The 25,664-nt window shown below is 45.0% G+C and overlaps 1 protein-coding gene across 1 annotated transcript in view; it reads left to right on the forward strand.

Moving 5' to 3' along the window:
- Positions 1 to 25,451, forward strand: part of TCF7L1 (transcription factor 7 like 1) — a 154,397-nt gene extending 128,946 nt beyond the window's left edge. The window contains exons 5-12 of the mRNA XM_078666738.1: positions 5,377 to 5,506; positions 6,111 to 6,213; positions 7,111 to 7,194; positions 8,391 to 8,534; positions 8,866 to 9,025; positions 13,204 to 13,311; positions 14,905 to 14,992; positions 24,448 to 25,451. Of these exons, the coding sequence (XP_078522864.1) occupies positions 5,377 to 5,506; positions 6,111 to 6,213; positions 7,111 to 7,194; positions 8,391 to 8,534; positions 8,866 to 9,025; positions 13,204 to 13,311; positions 14,905 to 14,992; positions 24,448 to 24,899 (1,269 nt within the window). The 3' untranslated portion in view covers positions 24,900 to 25,451. The remainder of the gene's footprint in view (positions 1 to 5,376; positions 5,507 to 6,110; positions 6,214 to 7,110; positions 7,195 to 8,390; positions 8,535 to 8,865; positions 9,026 to 13,203; positions 13,312 to 14,904; positions 14,993 to 24,447) is intronic.
- The last annotated feature ends 213 nt before the right edge of the window (positions 25,452 to 25,664 follow it).

Genomic DNA, 25,664 nt, shown 5'->3' on the forward strand with positions numbered 1-25,664 from the left:
GTCCTGTTGCACTCTCCTTAGACCTCTTAGGCCCTTTCCCAAATTCTGCCGTACTTCAAATAGGTAGCTGTCATTTTACATCCCCATTTTGGGAAACCATTCTTCTGCCACTGAGCCATCCTCGGGCTTGTGGGTGGGCAGACCAGGTCTTCTCAATGCATGATGCTCCTCAAAGATCCACTCCCACACCTGTCAATCATTTGTTCCTTCTTTTGTATGGGCCGCCCAGCCCAGAATTCTGCCTTTTGTTGAGGGCTTATTGGCTCTTCCATTCAGCGACTCCACTTCTGCGCACGGTCAATTTAGCTCAGAGGGATGAGGAGAGTAGGAACGTTTTCCAAGGGGGGGGGGTGGAGCGAGGACCTGAACCATGGGATTTCCTCCTTTGTTGAAACTTGCTTTTAAAACATTGTTTTTCTTTCTGTATAGAGCGAGGTACACACATATCTCCATTAGAGTTGGCTGTAACAACAGTGCGGGCTGGAAACGAGGCTGTGGCTCTGCAAAGCATTGTCCTCAAAACCTCAGCGTCTCATTCTTCCGTGTGCCTTTTCCGTAGTCTGTTTCTCTTAGTAAACAAGTCTTTGTTCATGATAAAAAAAAAAACGAAAGGATCCCGCAAGGCCTAGACAAGTTAGCATCCTGTTCTTCTTCTCCTCTGTTTCTCCCCTCTGAACTTTTTCACAACGTGTCTTTTCATAAAGTTGGTATTCAGTAAAGAAGAGTTTGACGTATGGTACAGAAGCCAATTCTTCTTGGATTCGCGTGGATAATCATTGAATTTGCGAGGGCAGTTGTTGCCTTAATAACACTTGACGTTTTCGTTTAGAACGGTGTTTAGTATTCTTATAAACGTTTCTTAGAATTCCTGAAAGTTGTGGTCAGTTCCCCCTTATGTACAGTAGAGAGATTTTCCAGGATTTCGACTATTCCTCTCACTTTATGGTTCAGTTGGCTCTACTACAGTTGCTTTATTTCCTGGTAACTATTGGGGGCTCACCGATATTGTGTGAACCGCCAGCCCATTTCACTTGGTGAACAGGAGCAGTCACTGCTGTTTACTGGGCAGGTTTCAGACAATCGGGCATATTAGATAACAGATATAGGCTAGAAGGTCTTGAGGGTTCCTGTCTTGATGCATGCAGTTCTGTGAACTGGAGCTCTACAGCGGCACCTTTGAGGGGAGTATTCTTTTTACTTATTGTTATCAATCGTCCAATAAAAATGCTGTGCCAGACCCAGTGTCCTGCCCAGCTCTGCTACTTCAGGAACATGCTTACCTTTAAAAATGCTAATAAGCAGGAATGTCAACACCTGTACTTTAAAGGTCACGTTACTCCTGTACACTTTGTTCTGCCTACCAACCCCCTCGGTCATCAGTGCAGCCCTTGGACACATCCTAGATAGCACTTTTTAGCTTCTGAAAAAAATGTTTATACATACCTATGCTCTACAGCTGTTCACTCCTCGAGTCTCTCATGCTCAACTCAAGGCCACAAGAATTATAGTTCTCGGTTGTGGTGTTTTCTGCATAACTATGGATTTGCCACATTTGCCACTCAATGCATCATTTGCTGCTTCATCTGAATATCTTAACAAATAAAATGTTTCTATCTCTGTCGAATTAAAAGTTACTGAAAATGTAACAACGTGTTCTTGTGTAGTGGAAGGCCCTTCCTAAAGGTTGACTGATCATCTTTCAGTGGATTATTACTGTATTTGGTTGTTACACTGGTACTGGTAAGGGTAAATCTTTGCCCAGGCCTTGTTAGCTTATGTAAAAAACATAAAATAATGAATCAATACTAACAGAAAATGTGCACCTTATGCTTCATAGTTTACCATTTCATGCGTCATCATTTAGTCAGCCTTGCTACATAATTTGATCCCACCCCAGCTGCATAATTCCAGTGACCTTAGCTATACTCCACTCATCTCATTCACCTGGTTTGGTTATGTCTGGGGTTTATCTGGGCACTTCTTGATTCTCTGCCCTTATTAGTGGGACCATTGTTTGTCGTAGCTTTTATACCTAAATAACGTATTTTCCAGGTTGACTTCAAATCAATACAAATAACATTATAAAAAGATTCAAAGTCTATGGAGAAATGGCTAACCTGTTGTTTGGTGCCTGGAAAAGAGAATCCTGCAAGTAACCAATAAAAACTTGCGGTGGGATCACAACTTGGGTGGTGTTGGGGCACGTTTATATTGGCATGGACGCTCATCTGCACCTCGGGTATTTTACAGGCTAATGGCATCATGACCGTCAGCTTGGAATTGCTTCCCAAACTTAAGAATGTGATGTAAGCAGCTTAGATGAGTCTCACATCATCTCCCGTGGTGGTGCTACTGAATGAGTAGTTCATATGTGCAGTAACTTGTCTGCAAAAAAACTGTTCTTGGCTGTCCAGGAGTTGTGGCCAGGAGGCGTGCTGCTGATAGTTGTTGTGACCAGCTATGTACAAGTCCAGAGAAGGGCCTTCCCTGAGATGCAGGCGATGAGTAGATTTGTGCTATGTGATAGTATCCTAGTGGAGACCAGTCCTTGGTGCTTTAGCACAGAGGAGGCAACTGCTTCTCCACCACCTGTTGGAGACTGCGCAAACACATTTCTTTGAAAACACAACCATGCATACTCCTATGAAGAAAGCCACAGCTGTTTGGGAAGGTGACCATTTAACTTCTTGCGATAATGACATTCATGGCTTGTCAATGGAGATGCCACATCTTGGAGAGATCACCATTTCATACCTTGCATGTGGAATACTGTTACTACACTCCTTGGAGGCAACAAGCGCATTGTCCACGATCAGATAATCCCTCATATAGAGAAGGCAGTTCTCTCGCACGTCATTGGCAACATATGTAACACATCTCTGAAAGAAAGCAGCCATTACATAAATCCGCTGCAGAATATGATTTCTCTCTGGTTGCAGCATACCCTTTTCTCACTGACTGAAAACACCCTATGTCCCAGAGGAGGTAAAATCTGCACTTGTCTCCTGTAGGATTTCAGCTCCCATTGGAGTCTATGCCTGCAGTTAGAATACAACATTACATGTTCACTTTCGTAGGGCTCCTTAATTCATGAGGGCTATGCCAAGTCTGAACAGTGGCAGTTTAAACAATAGTTTAAGACGGCCGACTGACCAAATACCTAGTTTGTGATGCTGTTTCATGGAAACTAGAATGAAGTCCCGTTGGTTTAGCTGTTTCCCTTATTACTGTTTATGGTGATTGTCAGCCGGAGACCAGCAATAAGTGGTGCAGCACTCGTGGCTTATAATTCATTCCACAAGTAAGAATTCTGGAGGAGCTGGGGAAGGTGTGAAATTGAGTATCTTCTTTCAGAAGGATGGCTGGGCGCGAATAGTTTACTGATCTGCGTGATATAACCACAGCAGCAGGGTCGATCGGAGTTGTGGCTCCCGGAGGCAATAGTTGTGGCTTGAATTTCATTACAGACAGAACGTCCTTTGAGCACAGATTTATAATACTGAATGAAGAGCATTGTCTATTGAGTATTGTTCAATGACTTGTGTAGTGTTAATGCTGAATGGAAACCCATTCTGCTTGTGGAAGAGGACTTGTCCTCATCTTCATATGCCCGTGAGGTCTTGCAGCGTAGCAAACTGTCCTCTTGAGATTAAGAACATTTCTGTGTATAGGAGTTCATTGTTTTTAGCCGCTTTAGTCAGTTTAGTATTATCGTGGTAAGAATTAAGTGTGTACGTGTTAAAGGCCATCAATGTTATACTAAAATCTGTGATCATTGTTTGTAATGAGAATCGTGTACAATATTACAACAGGCTTTGCTCCTACAGGAATAGGCACCTGGTGGCCATGTAGAGCAAGTAGAAGCGCAATAAGGGTCTCCTGATAAGGGAGACATTTCTCAGCGAATACAAGATGATGCGATTCAGCAATGTTAATTTTTGCTTTGTTTCCTGGGTTTACTTATGCCAAAACTGAACTCTCACACCTTCTCAACTTCAGTGTGTACATAGTGGCACCAATTACGTGAACTGAAGAATGTTGACAGTGTACAAGGTCTGGCCACACTTCCTCATACTCAGCACTGTAGTTTTTGACCTGCTTGAAACACTTGTCTTTCACTTGGGTAGAGGCAGTTTTCAAGCAGTGAATATAGAAAAGAGGCCAAGGACTGCAAGCATTATCGTCAGCTTGAAACTACCCTTTTCTCCTGTAAGAATGGCCCGTTAGGTTTCTCAATCTGATGCCAGTGAAGCATCACGCCCATCGAGTTTGCTACTACTTGTCTGATCTCCAGACTTTTCCCCCAACTCTTGCTCTTCTTGCTGGTACCAGACATTTGAAATGTTATTGCTTTTCCTTATAAGGGCTTCCCTTCATCCACTCCCTCCACTGCCCTGTAATGGAAGTCTGTAAAGGGCTTTGCACTGTGTAGAAACGTACATGCTTTGGGAAGAATCCATTATCATTTTGCTTGTTTTCATCATTTTTTGGGAACGTGACTTCTTGAGACTGTTGTCATCCTGAGTTCTCTCCACGTCATCCAAACGGGTAAAGCTGCTTTCCTGTACGCCCAGACGGGACAGCATCCTATCAATGCGAGAATGAGACCTACAACTGGTTGAAGATCTTTGGCCCTTGGAACAAGGCTAAAAGTACTTGTCTGTCTGTGCCAAACACCCATCCCTACCCATCTCTTCAAGTTTCCTCCAAGCTGACAAGTCTTTATACTTGCTGTCCCCAACTTCTCCATGTGTTGTAAATTTTAGGGAAATTAGATTAATGTATTCTCTACTAGTGGATTTAAATCGGACGCACCTTATGCTGAATATTTGTTTTTCAATTGGAACGGCCTTTGGTTTTCACTATTCCCTAAACAGAATCAAATAATTAACCGGTCCCTCTGTGTGTGAGTTTTCAATAAGCTCTTCAGTCATCACCCATCTGATTTCTGTTACTTCAATCAATCCATCTATTGTTCTGTGTGCCACAACGTAAACCATGAATAGGTATTTTGGAGTGTAATATTACTCAGTGCTCAAAATAAATAAATTTGACAAATGGAGATTTTGTTAATTTTGTCGAACTTAAATTGCCCTTATATGGACCGTAAAATGTTGCTGATTGCTTTTCATTATTAAGGGGGTGATAGGATTGACTTGTACAGTATCTTCCTGAGGAAGGTCCTCTGTGGCATGAAAAGCTCTCGTCTGAAACCTAAACTATGCAATGGGTCTCACTTTACAAGGTCACTAGGTTTGTTTTTTGTTTTTTAATGGTTCTATGTTCGACTAATACATCCCTGTGAGACTTCTGGTATGAGTAAAATATGTTCGTGCAAGTGGCATACTGATCCGACTCTTTCTTCTATTGCTGCAGTCCAACAAGGTTCCAGTGGTGCAACACTCCCACCACATGCACCCCCTGACTCCTCTAATCACCTACAGCAACGAACACTTTTCGCCAGGCACGCCACCTCACCTCTCGCCTGAGATAGATCCAAAAACAGGTGAGTGAGCAGCAGCCTTAAGTTGAGTAAATCATTCCAATATCCACCAATGGTAGTTTGTAAACAAGATACTTCTTGGTCTTCAAAGTCCATCTCTGATGAAGTACTGGCCGGAATGGAAAATGATAGCTCACCCTAGCATGCGGTACCCAGAAACGTAGACAAGACATCATGGGCATATGTCTGGCATCACTGGCACTAGAGGTTTGATATATAGTAAAAGCTGTGCCTTGTAAACTCCAGGGAATGAGTGCAAGTTTTCAAGTAACTTTCAAGAAGGGTGTATTTTTGTGTTCTTTTTATAGGACACATGTTAAGTATTACAGCCATAGTGGGAAAAAGTATCTGGAACATTTACAAACTTATAAGACAACAATTCATAGAGGGAAAGAGACAATGTGCATTGGTGCTTTAGCCTTGGATGAAGGAGGGTGGTCCACATTTTTGCACCTTGAAAACGTCTCTGATTGGGTGGTTGTCGACTGTGTGTAGAGTAGAATCAGGATGTGGGTTATTTTAATGTCACAGATGCTACTTTAACTTATGTTTGCCAAGAAAATCTGTCATTTTGGTTTCATACCTCACCTTTCACTGTTTTCTCTAGGAATTCCCCGGCCGCCTCACCCGTCGGAACTCTCACCATGTTACCCCTTGTCTCCAGGAGCTGTTGGCCAAATCCCTCATCCTCTGGGATGGCTGATGCCACAGTAAGGTTTTTTGTAGATCATTTAAATTACCTGAATCTGTATGTGTCACATTTTCTCTCTTCCCCAGACTCACTTCTGTTTTTTTCACACCTTTCTCTCTGCAATATGCTGCTTTCTCATGTTTTGCTCCTTTACTACATCTTCTCTCCACTCACTTGTTTGTCCTGTCTTAGGTGTTGTCTCTTTTATCTCTTTTTCATTTCTTAAACTAAATGTTATAGGAAGAGATTCGGAAATTGGCACTTAGCTGTCCTCGTTTATAGTATGTATTTACCTTAATAGCCCAAAACCACAAGCATTGGTGTGCTGTACATGATGGGGATTGCAGTGACAGAATAGGGGAAAGGCAGGGGAGGTGTAAGTTCAGTGGCTGGGTTTTACACCGTAAAAGGGAAATGATGCTTAGAGGGGATAGCGAGTGTGAGAAGAGTGGCAGAACATCAGATGGGCGAGAGTGGGGGCAGTTTGGGGTGGTCTGTCTTCTGTGTCATTACCATTTGATGGGACCTAGCTTGAAGAGATTGGTTTCCAGTTCCTTGTGGAAGTGGAGAAGGGGTAAACTCTCGAAGAATTGAAATTAAATGTGATTCAGATCCTTCTTGTTCTGTATTGTTCTGATCTGGTTCCATGCTACACATTAAGGTTGAAAGTGTTGTGCTTAATCTCAGGAAAAGGGTAGGTTTTGTGGCATTTGCTAAAGCAGGCAAGGCTACGCATTCCTCGGAAGGGGCATTGGGAGTGCGTAGTTTGTCCGTCCTTTCAGAGGGGAAATGTGTTTACAACAAAAAACTCCAGACCTTATTATGCTGTAATTATTAACTTGTGTATATTTCATTTTTGTGGCATCGGGATAAAATTGTGAATGACTATGTTGTCTTCTTTTCTTCCTCAACTAAGGCAGGGTCAGCCGATGTATTCCATCCCTCCCGGAGGATTTCGATACCCATATCCAACTCTGGCTATGAATGCTTCTATGTCGAGGTGAGTGCGCTCTGTGTTTGATCCCATGGTCACTGGTTTCGAATCCCAAGTGTGCGCAATCCATGTTTGTTCCACTTGAGGTTGATCAAATGTGTATTGTTGAGTTGGGTAACAATAAACATCTGTTAAAGGCCAAGTTATCCTCAGTTGAACATACACTTTGCAAATTTGCCTTATGTTGTGGTTCCCAACAGAGTGCTGAGGCAAGGTCTCGATACTAATTCTTTATTGCAGTCCCAGCTGTTAAACTCTGCATGGAAATACCAACAGATCTTGACTGTTATCATGGAAAAGAGACATTCACACAGCAGCCACTGTTATTACGCAGCTGGATCTCCAGCGTACTGTCTCGATGGACCACTGTTCTGACTTTAAGCACTCTATCATTCAAGGACAGGATCAGCTCCGACCATGAATCTCACACACAGGTTTTGTTGCCTTCCTGACTTTATAGAGATTATGTTGAGGTCCAAGTTCTTCTTTGCTTCCGAGCATTACAGTAGTTTCACAAAGGCTTTGCCTTTCGTTTACTGCACAGATCTGTCTTGTGGTCACCTTATTATGTTATCTTTTTCCTGGAATTCTTTGAGATTTCACTCCAGCACAGCTCATGAGATCCTGTGGTGAAATGACTCTAAATGGTGTACGTTTTTGTTGCCTAGTTAAATGTTACCCTGCATCACTAGTGATTACAATTTCATGGTTGGCGCAGGATCCTTGTTTTGTTGACTAGCATTGCCTTCATTCCTGAAGTCCACCCGCAGTCCCCTTGCAGCATACAGATGATGATCCATTTACTGGTTGCTTTCAACATTGGGGGACTGGCATGGGCAGTCACTGTGCAGAGTGAGAACCTCTGCATGTAAAGTTATACTCCGCATAGGTCCAGAAACACATTTTCCGTTAAAAACGTTTTTTTAGCAGTAGTGTCCAGTCTAGCCACTTGCTGGTTCCAATTTCTAGACAATGTTAACTTAGTGTGACGGATATTAACCTTTCTGAGACTACAATTCTTCAAAAGCATGTGTATGTAGTCCAGAGCTGAGCCTTTCGTGATGAAAATATATACAGTATACTGCTTTCCATTAACAGCTCCCCACTGTCAACCAAATCCCTGGAATCCGAGACTGTTCTCCTTGGTTCAGTTGGCTGCTACCGGGTTCATATTAAGAGTTGTCTCTTGTTTTCTTCCATAGCTTGGTATCCAGTCGGTTTTCCCCGCATATGGTGCCCCCTCACCATCATGGCTTGCACACATCCGGCATTCCTCACCCTGCCATTGTGTCTCCAGTCGTGAAACAAGAGCATTCACCTGGGGGGATGAGTCCTAGCATGAACTCGTAAGTAATTTCAACGTTATTACATACTTGGGTGATGGGGTGACTTTGGGGTCTTTGTGTCTACAGTTTAGTCGTACAATCTACTCTTTTAGAGGGCCGATGGCCTACTTTGGAGACTTGACTTTTTCAAGTTCTTGAGGCCTATTTTGGAAGGACAAGTGAATGAAGAATGCATGGGCTGTTTCAGGGTCATCTGGGAAGAGTTGTTTAAATGGAGTTTTTGGCGCAGGCCTGATTGGGCTTAGTGATGTTTTCCCCATCATTTTACATGTAGCTTTGAATGATATGTGCTGGTCATGAAATACTGTTGATGATTGCTCTTTCACAACAGAAAATCCCCCATCACGGTAAAGAAGGAAGAGGAGAAGAAGCCCCACGTCAAGAAGCCTCTCAACGCATTCATGTTGTACATGAAGGAGATGAGGGCGAAGGTCGTGGCAGAGTGCACACTCAAGGAGAGTGCTGCCATCAACCAGATCCTGGGAAGAAGGGTAGGTTCCCTTTTAATTCCTCCTTGCCTTCATCTCTTGTTTTGTAAGTTTTTTATGCAATTACAAATCCGTACAATGATGGTCGTGTGCGAGATCATTTATATACCACTGCACGCCATGGAACTTCCCTGTGATAGGATCTAAACAGGAGTTCTCACAATACCTTTTAAATATTCATGCAAGATCTATAGTAAAAGTCTGTTGCAAGTACCCGGTCTCGGTCAAAGTATGTGTGAGCTTCAGCCCAGTTTCAGACGGCTTGCTACTTTCACAATATTTCGTCATTCTGTAAGCAGGAGATTGGTTAAGAGTGAACACTACAAAAGATTGAGATGATCTTTTCCACAGGAGTTAAATTCACCAACCACAATGAAGACCTACTCAAATTTACAGAAATAGTCTCAATTCATCTGAAGGTGCAGGTTATCCTTTCTCAATGGACCAAGCAAAACACAGTGGACTGCAGAGAATGAACACAGACAGGACCAGAAACATTAAAACTTCCACGTTTTTAAGAGCTTTTTGAATGTAAGAAAAGTGAATATCAGTCAAAAGTTCTGAGCGGGAGTTCCAGTGATAAGACAACAGAAAGGAACAGGAAGGACCACCCATTCTTGCAAGGCGTATCTGCCTGGAACGTGAAAGAGCTAGATTGGCCGATCCTTAAGCCCTGAAGAGTATGGAGTATGCTCGGGAGGTGCCTTTGGTACTGCAGGACAGGCATCAGGCTCCGGCAAAGATGCAGCTGTTTTATCAAGATATATCGTAAATCAGACAACACTCGGTTTTCAAAAGAAATGTACCAGCGCCCATCAGAACCCAAATCCTCTTTAACCGCATGCGCGCTAGCGGTTTTCCCGCTGCGTTTTTTTTAAAAACCGCGTTACATGACGAGCTTAGCTCGTCATGAGCGTCGTCGCTCATGACGAGCTGAGCTCGTCATGAGCGCGGAAGGGATTAAGATACTATGCTTGGTGTGCACTGCAGCAGCATCACATTGAGAGCTGTCTTCTGTACTATAACATCACTACAGGGTGTTGCCTCAGTGCACTGACCTCAGACTAAGATCTGATCTATCTTTAGTCACGTCTCATGATCTCTCAGTAGGTGGCCATTACGGTCGTAAGATCACCCTGGGAGCTTTCCTCAATTTAGTTAAACCGTCTTTCCAAATTAACATCACACCAGAGCAGCTATTTCCGCTGCAACATCACAGTGGGCTCTCTTTCACATAGCACAGGGCGGTTACACAGGATGTGCCCATCCTGCGGCGACGTTTAAGTCTGTGACGTTTCTGGTGCACAAACCTATCCGGAAGGTAGGGGAGCGCTCTACGACTGATAGGAGAGGTTGCTGGTTTGTAGACTATTAATGCATTGTTACATCATACTGTGCCATCATACTGGGAGCTGAGCTTACTTTAAGGGCATCACAGGGAGCTGAAAATACATCGCCAGCTGCCTTTAGTGAATGTGACCTCACTCTGGGAGCTGCTTTTAGTGAAGTGACCTCACTCTGGGAGCTGCTTTTAGTGAAGTGACCCCACTCTGGGAGCTGCCTTTAGTGAAGTGACCTCACTCTGGGAGCTGCCTTTAGTGAAGTGACCTCACTCTGGGAGCTGCTTTTAGTGAAGTGACCTCACTCTGGGAGCTGCTTTTAGTGAAGTGACCTCACTCCGGGAGCTGCCTTTAGTGAAGTGACCTCACTCTGGGAGCTGCTTTTAGTGAAGTGACCTCACTCTGGGAGCTGCCTTTAGTGAAGTGACCTCACTCTGGGAGCTGCCTTTAGTGAAGTGACCTCACTCTGGGAGCTGCCTTTAGTGAAGTGACCTCACTCTGGGAGCTGCCTTTAGTGAAGTGACCTCACTCTGGGAGCTGCTTTTAGTGGAGTGAGCTCACTCTGGGAGCTGCTTTTAGTGAAGTGACCTCACTCTGGGAGCTGCTTTTAGTGAAGTGACCTCACTCTGGGAGCTGCTTTTAGTGTAGTGACCTCACTCTGGGAGCTGCCTTTAGTGTAGTGACCTCACTCTGGGAGCTGCCTTTAGTGTAGTGACCTCACTCTGGGAGCTGCCTTGAGTGGAGTGACCTCACTCTGGGAGCTGCTTTTAGTGTAGTGACCTCACTCTGGGAGCTGCCTTGAGTGGAGTGACCTCACTCTTGGAGCTGCCTTGGGTGGAGTGACCTCCTACTGGGAGCTGCCTTGAGTGGAGTGACCTCCCACTGGGAGCTGCCTTGAGTGGAGTGACCTCCCACTGGGAGCTGCCTTGAGTGAAGTGACCTCCCACTGGGAGCTGCCTTGAGTGGAGTGACCTCCCACTGGGAGCTGCCTTGAGTGGAGTGACCTCCCACTGGGAGCTGCCTTGAGTGGAGTGACCTCCCACTGGGAGCTGCCTTGAGTGGAGTGACCTCCCACTGGGAGCTGCCTTGAGTGGAGTGACCTCACTCTGGGAGCTGCCTTGAGTGGAGTGACCTCACTCTGGGAGCTGCCTTGAGTGGAGTGACCTCACTCTGGGAGCTGCCTTGAGTGGAGTGACCTCTCTCTGGGAGCTGCCTTGAGTGGAGTGACCTCACTCTGGGAGCTGCCTTGAGTGGAGTGACCTCACTCTGGGAGCTGCCTTGAGTGGAGTGACCTCACTCTGGGAGCTGCCTTGAGTGGAGTGACCTCACTCTGGGAGCTGCCTTGAGTGGAGTGACCTCACTCTGGGAGCTGCCTTGAGTGGAGTGACCTCACTCTGGGAGCTGCCTTGAGTGGAGTGACCTCACTCTGGGAGCTGCCTTGAGTGGAGTGACCTCACTCTGGGAGCTGCCTTTAGTGGAGTGACCTCACCGTGGGAGCTGCTTTTAGTGAAGTGACCTCACTGCCTTTAGTGGAGTGACCTCCCACTGGGAGCTGCCTTGAGTGGAGTGACCTCCCACCGGGAGCTGCCTTGAGTGGAGTGACCTCCCACTGGGAGCTGCCTTGAGTGGAGTGACCTCCCTCTGGGAGCTGCCTTGAGTGGAGTGACCTCCCTCTGGGAGCTGCCTTGAGTGGAGTGACCTCCCTCTGGGAGCTGCCTTGAGTGGAGTGACCTCCCTCTGGGAGCTGCCTTGAGTGGAGTGACCTCCCTCTGGGAGCTGCCTTGAGTGGAGTGACCTCACTCTGGGAGCTGCCTTGAGTGGAGTGACCTCCCTCTGGGAGCTGCCTTGAGTGGAGTGACCTCCCTCTGGGAGCTGCCTTGAGTGGAGTGACCTCCCTCTGGGAGCTGTCTTGAGTGGAGTGACATCACGCGAGTTGTAACCTCTGTTTCAGAGCGTAACATCATACAAGGGGTTGTACTTGCTATAGTGACATCACACTGGGTTTTCCCATTGCTATAATGGCATCACACTGCCCATAGGTGGCTTGACACCCTCCTTGGACCTGCCTTGCATGCAGCCTTTACTACAGTGACAACACGGGGAGAGGCCCTCATTGCAGTGGCAGTGCACCGAGAGCTGCCCTGTACTGCTGCAGCATCTTTCTGAGCGCTGTCCTTTCTGCACTGGCATCAGACAGCGGCCTTTGCTGACGCCACTGGGAGTATATGTTGATGCATAGCTCTAAAACACAATTACCGTACTAAGCTTACCTATTAAAAGTGAACCATAAAAATAACCAAAGTAACATTTGAAAAAAACTGAAATAACTGCTTCCTAAAAATGCAGCTGTGTGTGCAAGGCAGATTTGGAGCTTTTCTACAGGACCGAGTACCAAGGGCCTTACCCCTCGCCTTGGAAACGCACATGCGATTTTAATTACACAATTCAGACTGGTTTGACTTTCAAAAATAGCAACTTGGGTCAATTTCGGACAAGAGGAATGCGGTAGTTATTATTTTTAATTTTTTTCGCTTCCATAAATGTTTAATGACCTGCAGTGCAGGCAAACATGATGCTTGGGGGAAAAAAGAGACTTGAAGGGCTGAAGTGCTAGGATATTTTGGTGCTACCGTCTTGAGGTGTGTTTGCCTCTAGCGTCATCTGTGTAATTATCCTTTTACAAACATAGTCCTTTGAAATGATTACTTCTATGCCACTAGCCTCTTCAATCTGCAGTCAGAAACTCTCACTGGTTTTGTTCAACTAGTTGTCTCGCACGTTTTATGCTGTGACCAAAATGCTCAAGTTTCCTCTTTTCCTGTTTCCTTTCATTGTTTGCAGTGGCATTCGTTATCCAGAGAAGAGCAAGCAAAATACTATGAACTAGCACGGAAAGAACGACAGCTCCACTCCCAGCTCTACCCCACGTGGTCTGCGCGTGATAACTACGTAAGTCATGTGGCGGGGGAGGGAGGAGCGGGAAGAGGGGAGCTTGCAATGGGAACTTTTGCCAAATGCCATAAATCGTGAAGATCGCTACAGTTAGACGATGAGGTTTAGTGGTTGTAAGTATGGGATCACATTGCCACATGGATGGTGTTTCAGTTCAGAGGCAGATCAGTAACGTTGGTTTTTGTAGAACTAGTTAGTTAGCCACCCGGCCGCACACAATGGGTCGCTCCCCATCTCCAAGAAGATCATGCTAAAAGTCCCTTCTTTCTTTCTGATGGAGCCTTGTACGAAGAGATAAATGCTGAAGCATCACTGTGCGATCTTGTTTGAGCTACCTCTTGAAAATGTTGAGGTTGTCTGAAACGTCTGAACTATTCCTATTCTTCATTCGTCCAGAAAGATCACGCTACTTGAATTGCTAAAAGTTTCAACAAGTTTGAGCTTCCTGAGAATCTTGGTTAGTTCAGACACTGAGGCCCTTTCTGGGCCAGTTGTAGGTGATTAAATACGTTTTTTTCCCTTGGATGTTTGTGTATCCTATTTGTTTTGCCACACGTCAAAGGAAGCATAAAGGAAAGGGACGTGTGAGGCCATCTTTAAAAGATCCACTACCTGTCATGGGAAACTTCTAGACACAGGCAGCCTTTTTGGATGCCTCAAGTGTCTTGAGGTGTAAATATCATGAATACGAATGTTTGGTAAGTGCGCATTCACAAGAGGTTTCTTAGCTATGAGCGCAGATCACACCTTACCCTACCCAGGAAACACGACCAGAACAGTCAGATCTTAAATTGCTCACAAAAATAAGTAATAGTTCAACAGTATCTTGGGTTATATGCAGCACTTCTCATTGAAGGTTTGAAAGCTCCATGCTCTCTAAAATAACTTATTAATAATATGCGGTGTAATAGTACTCCAGTGCAGAAAGAGGGAGCTTGAGCTGCAAATAGTGGTCTGTAGAACTGAGAAATGGTCAACAGTTTTTGGCTTCCCGAAATGTAGAGTAGTGCGATGAGGCAAGAAATATTCTTTTTCAGAAGTTTGGGGTCTCAAGCAGACAGTTCTGTGCTCATTGCTGTACTTAAATTAGACTCCGCAATCAACAGGGAGCCAGTGCTGGTGTCGTACCCAAGGGAGAATGAAGTTCAATTGTTTCCTCTCCAAAATGGGAAAGGTATACGGAGTGCTGAATATATTGCAGATTACGCAATAGGCAACCCAGAAACGATTACCTAAACCTTAGTCCGAGTGTGATGTAATAACAGCTCTTACGTCTGAGTTCGTAGCCCTGAAGACCAGTAGGCAAAGGTCCCAGCAGCACCTAGAGGTGGAACAACTGGAGTAAATATAGCTGGGATCACCCTTTCTTAAGAACGCCATCTCCCCCAAATGGGGGTATTTTCTCGTTTCCATTTACCTGTCAGCACACTCCTGCTAAACCGGAGCCCAGACTATGAAAATGGACAATATTAACACTCCGTGTAGAGCATATACATACTTTCCCTAAGGTGACGTTTTGCTGTGAATCGTTGAGCACCTTTGACCACCACCTGTGGCTCACTCTCTGTCTTTCTCCGTCGTCTTTTTCAGGGGAAGAAGAAGAAAAGGAAGAGGGAGAAACAACCACAGCACCAACACCAACACCAACACCAGCACCAGCAGATGCACGAAGCTGAGAGTAAGTATTCCCGCTTATAACTCATGTAAGCTGTGAGAACTGAAACAGAACACCTGTTGGAGTACTACTGGGCACCATTATACTTCTGGTCAATGGCTGGCAAATAGTGGCACCTTAACAAAGCGATCTGTCAGTGTAAGGTCTGCTTTGAGTTGTGACCAGGACTTTAAGTGGGGGGGCGGGTCTGTGGGGAGTTTTTTTTGAGGGCCTCGAAAGGGGGCTCTATTTTCGGGCCTCAAAGGTCAAAGGTAGGGTGAGCAGACGTCCCGGTTTTTGTTTGGTGTTACTAGTGTGGGTGACATGTCTTGATGAGATGCTTCCCGGGCACACACACAGCCGCACCCGAGCACTTCACAGGTCTTTAAAAGACCATTTGCATATTGATGAAGAATTGTTGTTGTCTCACCCCTTCTAAGAGCCCCTGCAGCTCCACTCTGACTATTGCTTAAAGATTCAGCCCCCCACCGAAAAATTTTCTTAGCCCCCCCTGAAATTTGGCCCTAGTGGCGCCTCTGCCTGTACTCAGAATTTAATAACACACCCTTTAGTGAAGATGGTTTTTAAATTCTAAGTTTGGAAATAGCAAATGTTTTTTTAAAGTATTTGGTATTTTATGGCTTATACTTAATAAATATACTTTTTTGCCTATTTTATTATCCTTTGCTGGATGCGACTTCATGATTTTCTTAAGAACACAATCCTAGTTATCTTGATTTCAACCAGGCCCCTACTCGGATAGGCCACACCCCTTTAAGAAATTTGCCACGCCCCTTTTAGAGCACCCCAGGTTTTTTTCCCCACTTAAGGCCCTGGTTGTGACGTCATGAGAACAGACATAAGGCTTGGTGTAAGGCAGGAAAGTGACCTGTGTAAACTAGTCATGTGAGTTGTTGGTGTGAAAGCATCTGGCAAGTTGCAAGGCAGACCCATAGTTGGTACATGATAAAGAAGGACTTATAATCGATATTTTTAAAAAGGAAGCTGATTTCGTAAGTTTAGAAAACGTTATTAACATAAGTTTTTTTTTTTCCTGAAGCATTCTAACAATGGCTTCAGTCTTTAAGAATGTGCTGATTTCCTTTCTATCTTCTTTTTGTCTGAGTAGAGACGTTCTCCTTAGTATGCCGTAGGCCACAGTTCTTTAACGTCTGAGCCCTCAAAATCAGATATATCCCCCATCTCCTTCAGATACTCAGCACACACCTTTCTTTGAATGCATGCCCTACTTTCTGGAGGCCAGTGAAAATGCAATCCCTTCTTTAATTTTTTTCTTAAACCTGATAAAATATAGCCGAAAATTCTGTGCTTATCATTATCTGAAGAGACCATCATTAATCCCGGTCTTGCTTTGTAGACCAGTTTTTCTTTCATTTTTATGGTTTGTCTTTTTAAACCGCTACTTTTTTTTCTGTAAAGCCCCAGTATGTGAAAGTGTCTGTCTGTTTTTTATGATTTTCCTTTTGCCTTTCTGTAATTGGCAATTACTGAGGTGTAATAGGAGGAAAACATAGAAAAGCGGGGGTGGGGGTAGTCCGTATCGGCCACATGTTTTAAACCCTGTTAGCAGAAGCAATGCCAAGTTCATAGATACACAGTTTTTTATCTGCATTTCTGTCTTAAGATCATAATGCGGGACATTGAGTCCCACTTTGGACGTTAACCGTTTGACCAGAAGAAATTGCCCGAGGATACTGTTTTACTATTTGCACATGATTTTAAAACTAAATGATCTTACAAAATGGTTCTGAGAACAGTATCAGTGAGGGCCTGGACAGCAATATGGGAGACGAAGACTGTAGGATTCGCTCTAACACTTGCTTTCATCTTACATTGTCCGTCGCTAAGAGGAGTTTAATATTGGATCCCATCTCTTGATGCCCCTTATTAGGTTCATGTTAAGGTTATAAATATACCTCTCACGTACAAGTGGTGGTCTGGCTAACCATAGTTAAATCTTTCCCTGCACATAACAAAAAATCGTGAGATGTGTCATCACCTCTTCACGTCCAGGTTCTAGGCTCGTGGAGATTGCTTTAAAGGTTTCCTTATTTTTTTTTTTTTTTTTTTTTTTTTTTTAAACCTTTATTGTACAAAAAGCGCTCACAGATACGGGCCTACAACCCATCGGGCCGGCCACCACAATAAAAGAAACATAACAGATAGTACAGAAGCTCCCACGGGACATCACAGCAATCCATACGAGAAGCAAAGGCAAAAAGCCACCGAGCAACCACCACGTACAGGATGAGAGAAGGTTAATTTTATAATAGAAGAAAGGGTGTCTCAGAATAAGGGCAATCCGTAAGGTCCAGAGGGCCGTGGTGGGCCGCGAACAAGCAGAAGTATCGAACACAGGAAAAGTTAAAAAGAACAGGTACATTTTGGCAAAGGCAGAACGTGAGTCCCACAGTAATAGGCAATTGCAACCGCTGCCCCGCGCCTTCCCACCACTACGAAAACACACAATAATACACAAAACTAAAATTAGGCTTGCAAAACAAAGAGCCCTCTGCCACAACAACCCAGGGGAGGAAAGAAAAAGGGGGAAGAGGGGAAAAAAAAGGGGGGGGAAAGGACATAGGAAAAAAGGGGGGAGAAATAAGAACGCAGCATCACTGCACGCGCCCCATGGCTAACGAAGCACTCAAGAATAGACCAGCACATGGAACCGGTGGTAACAGGAGGAATGAATGCGTAGTAAACCGTGACGGCAGGAATACTAGAAGGCCCATGCTAGCAAAAACACCCCAGGGGGCCACATGCCGACACCGCGTCTCGAAAAAGGGGATACATAAGAGCCATAGAACCAAAAAAGAATGAGGGGAAAACACAATATGACAGACCCCACCCCGCACATCACACCCTGCACCCCTGCAGAAGGCTATGGCCTACCCCCCGGCAGCGTGCCTGTCGCCCTAATCAGAACCCGAAATATAGAAGAGATAAAAGTAAGAAAGAACCAAAAGACAAAAAGAAGAAGGGAAAACAGGGAAAGAACAACGGGAGAGGAGCCATATAATCAAAACCCCATCAGCTCCCACCCTCCCGTCCGAAAATACTCAGAGCCCACGGGAAGATAATAAGCACAAGGATAAAATCCAGGAACATGAAGGAGAATCGAACATAGTCATACAGTTACAAACGGATCATCCGACCATACCGCAAGATAACAGTCCACCGAGGCAAGTTCATCTCAACCCTGTCCTTGTTTATCCCAAGCTGTAGTCGTCCAACGCACAAGGAACCAGATCATGTGGAACAGGAGGTGAATAACAGGGAGTCCAATCGGCAATCCACACAAGTCATATCGATTGCGACCCGGATGAGCAGGAAAGGACGGCAACCACCTCAGGCAATGCAGGCACAGTTCCGACGACAATATGAGGGAAGCCGATCCGGCGGAGCAATCACAGGATCTTCGTTCGGCCATTCGAGGCAAAAAAGGAAAGGGAGATCCAACAAGGCCGGTCCGGACGGGACCCGGCCGGCGGACCCCCTGCACAGGGGGGAGCACAGGGTGAAGGAGGGCAGCGGACATCCGTACACCCACACCAACGGCAGCCGCCGGGCCCACGACCTCCAGGAAAGTTCCAGCAGCACACAACAGAGATGAAGCCGCACACACCGGGGGGGGCCCAGCAGGCCCGGCAAAATGATCCTCCTCCAGGTCAATGATAGGTGCGGCCATGGGAGCACCCCAGGAGCGCAAGGCGGCGAGGATGTCGCCAAGCGTAGGCTCACCTTTACAGTATTCAGCAAACGTGCCATGCGGCGGACCAGCGTCGCCAGTCTCGGCCAGGCCGAGAGACATGGGGTCGGCCGCCATCTTAGAAGCCCGGCGGGGCCGCGGCAGACTCCGACCCCCGTCCGGACACCAGCGGGGCAAACAGGATACAGCCGACCACCAGCAGAGGCACCACCAGAGCTGGAAGGGGGGCCACCAGAAGAAGGCGGGTCGCCGGCTCCCCACACGCTACCGGCTCCGTTCTCCGAGTCCGGGCGGAGGGACTCAAAATGGCCGGACCGGAGAACAAAGGGGAGACGAGCCACATGCACGGTCAACCCCGTCCATGGAAGGCAGCGCCCCAACACCAGGCCGCAGGACCGCCGGATCAGGCCCGGATAGCCATAAGCGGTCTAATTGCACATCGGCCTCTCCGACCGAACCCACACCGCCACCAAGGGCCGGCCACAGCGCTCCGTCTCGCCCGGGCGCCGCCAAGGAGTGTCAGGCCTGCTCGCTCCGGAGGCCCCGAAGCCGACAAGGGTGAAGCTCAGGATCCGCGGCACCCAGGAACAAACGGATCAAGTGGTAAGTGCCTGTGAAATGTCGGAGTCCCATAGTCTATCAAAGAATACTTCCCGGGGCAGGATAAAATACAGGATAGACGTTCCAAACAGGAAAGCGAACGGAGCCGAGCTAAAACGCGGCCATCTCGGACGCGAGCTTGGCTCCTCCCCCCAGGTTTCCATATTTTAAAACACGCTACCAGTGGAAGGTCACTCCCAGCAGGCCATTAAAATCTATCTGTTCTTTTAAGCTGTCCCCTGCATCTTCCCAACCTGGTGTTATGCTTGTCCCTACATGCTCTGCTTGAGGTTTGGTGCTTGCATTGAATTTGTGTAGACACAAACGAAGCGTGTGATGTGCATTCTACAAATTGTGTTAACAAAACAAACTCGCACAAAGTTCCCCTAGTCCACATTCAGTGCTACCGATAAGTCATTCAGTTAAATTCCTCTGCTTGAATAAGCTGAAATAATTCATAATCCTTAGGTTCTTCAAATGAGCTGATAACATCAGATGGTTGCAATTGCATGTACACACGAGGAAGCACATCATCATACTCGTTTGTATAAAGCGCTAATTTCTCATGAGCAATGTTGTTAAAGAGGGAAAGAATGAAATTGGATGTGATATGCATGGTCCTAGTCAGCCCTGCAAATGGGAAAAGTAATGTTTTATTTAGTATGGGACTAACGCACAAGGATTAGTTTCCCTCTTTGGAACAAAGCTATGAACAGCCCATAAACAGTTTTTGACTAGACTAATTGAATCATGTCCCCCTCTCATTAAAATATGCCCTTATTCATATTGTTCATTGGTACTCCTTACCTTCAGTATGAACACCATTATCAGTATTATTTTCCCTAATCAGTTGACTACCTTCCTACTGCCCCCCTGTACCTATTGTGGCAAGGCCATCTGCACCAAATGAACACAGCTTTGCATTTGAAGCCTGTATAGTTCACTCCGAAGTCTACTTCCCTTCCCTTCTATCATACCACCTCCCCATAATCATACTACCTCCCTTCTATATTGCAACCTTGTGATCATCATATTGCAAGTCCATTTTTGACAGAATCCCATTTTATTCAGTCGTATATTACACGCCGACTCTTCAGCCGAGAGGTAAGCTAGGCTGCCTTTAGAATGCAGAATTGTCCTGAACAAGTTGACACCAAGCTGCTGAATTTTTCCTCCATCACCTCATACACTGATCATATCAATTTCCAAACCGTCTTGTAGGATTTCAACCTTGCTTTTGCAGATCGTGCTTTTGTGCTTCTCTGATTCTGTAATAGTGCTGGATTAAATCGACTGTTAAATTAATTTAGTACAACCAAGAGCCAAATATAGGATAGATGAGCTCCGATTTATATGCTCAGTATAGTTGTTATAACTTGTCCTGTTGAGCTACTATTGGTTACTTGTTTTTCACTGTTTGGCAATAAAGCTGTTGTTTCTGCTGTCCCTAAATGCATTGAAAAGAAAAAAACATTAATTTGAACAAGAAAAGTGGTATGATTCTGCTTCCCGCATGCCATTTTATATTCTGGTGGCACCATGCCATGTTGTCCTGCTGGCAGTATGCTGCTTTTTGTACTCCCATGAAGACCCCTTACACACAGTTCTGCTGTGTCTCACCCTGTTTCCCTAGGCAGCAGAACTTGTGACACTTGCGTGTGGTGTTTCTTTCATGACCACTGCATTGACCTTTAGTCTCTTTCTACGCATACTGCTTACAGGGTGTCATTCTAGAAGTGGGGGCATGTCCTCCTTAAAGGTGCTCGTTAGGCCTAAGGCCATGGTCTTTGCTACCTTTTGCAGTTAATCAATATATTTAGTATAGCGCACAGCAGTGTCGAACATGATAACAGGCCCTTTTATCTCAAGGTCACAGGTTCACATCTGCCCTGCATTAGCTCATCACATTGTCACTTGGCACAGAAGCTGTATCATCTGATGTGCAATTAAACCCTGAGAGAAGTGGGAAAGTTTCCAGCTTGTGTCTGTCATTAGTCATGCATGATCCCAGAAATTACACTGATCTGGAGGACATGAAATTTAAAAATAGACGGGGACTAGCCTTGGATACTAGGTTCAGGATGTTGCCCCATGCTCTGACTAACATTTTCACTTTGACATTAGGGTTTGTCCATCACTAGAAAAGGTCTCCTTCAAAAATGTAAATCCTCTAAGACCCATACCTAAACTGGATAACATTGTCCCAGGCCTCCATCTTGAAGTGGGACTGGTAACCGAAATGCCCTCTCTGTCCTGATCTGCCCTGCTAGTCAAAAGTCTCCAAGGGGAGCTGAGGGCAGCAGTCTCATGATGAGCTCTATTGGATACTGGACTTAGCCTTGAGCTGCATTTGCTTTCTGTTACTGCATTCTTCGAGATGATAGAAGAGCTGTTCAGACCTGGAGCCTTGAACCCGTTGACTCTACTCTTATGACCCTTAACTACACTGCTGTACCACAGGTTTCACGCTCAATTTTCAATATTTAGAAATCCATCCGCTTGATGAGTTTTGTGTCTTAGTTGCTCCGAGTCCTGCTGCTGTCCCAGACAATACTTTTCCGAAGTTTCAGACAACACATTTTTGTGCACCTTTACGCAATTCCAAGTGATTGCCTCAAACCTCAGGGCTGAGGTTTCCTGCGGGGCACGCTACCAGCAAAGAGACCTTTGAGTCATTTGTACGATAAATGGTGGTTGGATTAAAATATAACGTGCCGCACCCCTCGTCTCTTCACGCCGTTCAACCTCTAAGAGTAAAAGTACCGATAACATGCACCTTTAATAACAGGAAGGGACTACTTTCTTGGCTTGTAGTTTTCATGCACACATTTGTAAATCTGAAGTTTGCAAGTAGAAGTTCTGGCAGGTTGTGTTTTTTTATAATTGGAGACTGCGCGGAAGACGCGAATCTGAAATGACTTGTGAATGTGTCACAACCAGTGTTGTGTGTCTCTGGAACTCTGCACCCGTTTTGGGAAAAGCACAGAGCCTTGGAGCCTGGGAAGTACTTTCTAATTGATAACTGGCTCTACAATTGATGGAAGCCTGCAATCCCTAAATAAAAGCCAAACTCTAATTCCCTTATTCCAGGTGGCTTGTGACTCATCTAGTGGCCTGCAATAAAATTAGGTAGCCACTCAAATGCACTAAGTTAGTACAGTTAAGTTCTGACATCGTAATATCTGCTGCCACAGCCACCAGCCAGAGTAAAATGCAGGTCATGGAGCACAATTGCTGCTTCGGTCTAAGCAAGGAAAATAGGAACGGACTTTTCCCTTTTCCGGTATGCTTTGATAAAATTAAGAGCGTTTAGCAGAAAAGAGATCTTTAAGGCAACGTGTTTATTTTTCCTCACAATCGGTCATTACAGGAGAGCTAGAATATTTCTATGTTACAACACATCGTTTTATTAATGAGACATAGATGAAACTGATCCTAATATCTTATGTCAGAAATCACTAGCTGCTCTTTGTTTGCGTTTAGTTTCGCTGTGCAGGTCCGCTTTTATTCTTCTTGTCGACAGTGAACATGATAGAACAAGACACTTGGGGCCAGATGTAGGTAATCCAAATTTACCGATTCTAAAATACTGAATTTCACCGATTCGGTATTTTAGAATCGGTAAATGCTATGTAGAAAAAAATTTGGTAAGTATTACAGAATCGGTACGATTCGGTATTTGCCGAATAATTCCCATTCATTTCTATGGGCCTGGAGGCCCATAGGAATGAATGGGAATTACCGAATCGGTAAATACCGATTCGGTAAAATAGGGAAACATTCAAGGGTGGCAGTGTGTCACATTGACACCCTGTTGCACCCCTGAATAGTGCTTGTGTGCACATGTGGCACACATACATGCCCTAAGGGAATGTATGTCTGCCACATGGCACTGTTGAAAATGCACAGATTTGCATTTTCAAAGGTATTTGGTATTTCCCACCAATTAATAGTTGGTGGTAAATAACGAATCCTTAAAGCACATAAGCACTCTTAAAAGTGCCTCCTACATGCCATTTACCTATTTCGGCAAATACCGAATCGGTAAATAATGATTCGGTAAATACAGAATCGGTACCGAATCATCCCCTACATCTGAAATGGCTCAATACCGGTCGGTAAGCCTGAAATTTACCAAGTTTCGGGTTTACCGACCGGTAATGGGCCACCTACATCGGGCCCTTAGGATCTAAGCAGTTTGTAGGAAGAGTGATCATTTATTATAAGGAATAAAAAACCCTCTGCCGTACATTAACAGGATATTGCATGTCACTTCGAAGTGTGATGTCCTTATAAAGGAACTTGCCGTCGGTCTAATTTTTCCATATGGTCTTGGAACTCCTCGGTGGCTTACCATATCCTTATAGTGTACAGCAGGGCGCCCTTTGTCCCATATATTATTTAACCGCTTGTGTATACTGCTTTAACCCCTTGCATGCGGATGACGGCCCCCAGCCGTCGTGCACTACGGTGCTCGTGTGCTGATAACGGCTGGGGGCCGTCATGACCGCACCCACGTTCGGAATGTGCCGCACAGTCGCAGAATCGCGGCAGCATGCAAGGGGTTAATACTAGCAGGTAAAAGTGCCTGTATAATGTGCTTTAGTGACTTTATGATTTGTTTGCTTGCTCCAGAACGCAGCGCAGTCACTTTATTGATGACATAAAGTCTGTAATTACTGCAGTTGCCTTGGCTGAAGTCCTAGTAAAACTGTGACTTTCCTTATTCCTCTGCATGGTTGATTGGATAATTTAACTTTTCCCTTTTACATTTTTGTTGTGGCACGGTATGTATACATACATACATTTATATATCAGCTCAATTTACAGCAGAGCTGTACATTGTGAATTGAAAAGTGCACATCAGATAAACAGGCAGATTGTGCTTGCCAATTAGAAGGGTCAGACATTCAGATTATTTAAAGTGTGTCCTTCTAAGTGTTTGTACTCCCATTGTACCAGGTCTTTCGACGCCTGACACAAGTATTTTTTCGCATGGTTGCTTAGTATAGATTGTGCAGTGCTCACTATCACAGAATGAGAGTTTTGCATCCAGGCTGTATTGTACCTGTCTGGGAGTAATAGATTTGTACTACTGGGTTATGTATTTCCTAGACTAATGGCATATTGTTTTTTTCTCATCTAGAATCACTTGGGTCGCAGAATAAGAAGCAGTGCATCCAGTACTTCTCGTCTGACAAATCCTGCGACAGCCCTGCCTCTTCACATGGGAGCATGCTTGACTCACCTGCCACCCCCTCCACTGCTCTAGCATCACCTGCAGCTCCAGCAGCCACCCACTCAGAACAGGCCCAGCCTCTCTCCCTGACGACCAAACCGGAGGCCAGGGCACAGATGTCCCTGCACTCGGCTGCCTTCCTGTCAGCCAAGCCACCTTCGTCTTCCAGCCTAACGGGGCACTTGGGCAGTCCCATCAGTAGCCACTCGCCCCTGCTCTCCAGACCTATACCTCTAACCTCAATGCCCTCCTCCATATTGACTTCATCGGCCTCCTACCAGGCTGCTCTCCATTCCCATCATGCTTTGCCAGTTCTCCAATCTCAGCCTCTTTCATTGGTTACAAAATCGTCTGACTAAAAAGAGGCAAAGGAACTTTTGGGGGGAGGGATGGGGGTCACTTTTTTATACCATTGATGTGTATCGCTTCAACAATATTAGATATTAAAAAAGGAAAAAAAAATTTTATTGGTCAATATTTGACCACTTTTTAAACTATTTTGTAAAGTTTCTTTAGATACAGGTGGTTTACGTCTTTTAAAAGTCATTTATGTAGATCTTTTTTTCAAGTAGATAACTTTTTTCTGAAATATTTTTCATTGAACTTCAGTTGAAACTGAATTGTACATACGAAAAAGCTCAATCTTTTGTTTTTGTATTTTCACTTTTTCCCTTCCCATGGTTTGCATGTTGTTCTTTAATTTTATGACTTTTTTAAGATGGGAAAAAGCCTACAAGTATTCATGAATTCTGGAATCGATCCAGATTTTTATGGTATTTCCCCCGATATGTTTTGTCTGTTACAGTGCTATGAACATTTCAACACTTTCTTCATGTTTTTAAACAAAAGAAACCTCTGGACAATATTTGTTTTGTTTTTACCAAATAGAAAATATATTGATGTCATCAATACATCCTTCTTGCTTCTTTTTTGTTCTTTCCACTTGAGAGGGATATCGTCTTTCCTTTAAAAACTCTAAAATCTGCAAAGGCCAGTTGATTCCCTTCAGTTCTAGCAGCCATATTTTATTTCCAGGAATATCTTCAGTAACAAAGTCGAAAGCTCAAAATGGTCTCCTGCATCCTCTGTTCTGGTTTACATGCAGTATCTTCAAAGATTCTGTA

The sequence above is a fragment of the Lissotriton helveticus genome, chromosome 11 (genome assembly GCF_964261635.1).
Source record: "Lissotriton helveticus chromosome 11, aLisHel1.1, whole genome shotgun sequence".
NCBI lineage: Eukaryota > Metazoa > Chordata > Amphibia > Caudata > Salamandridae > Lissotriton > Lissotriton helveticus.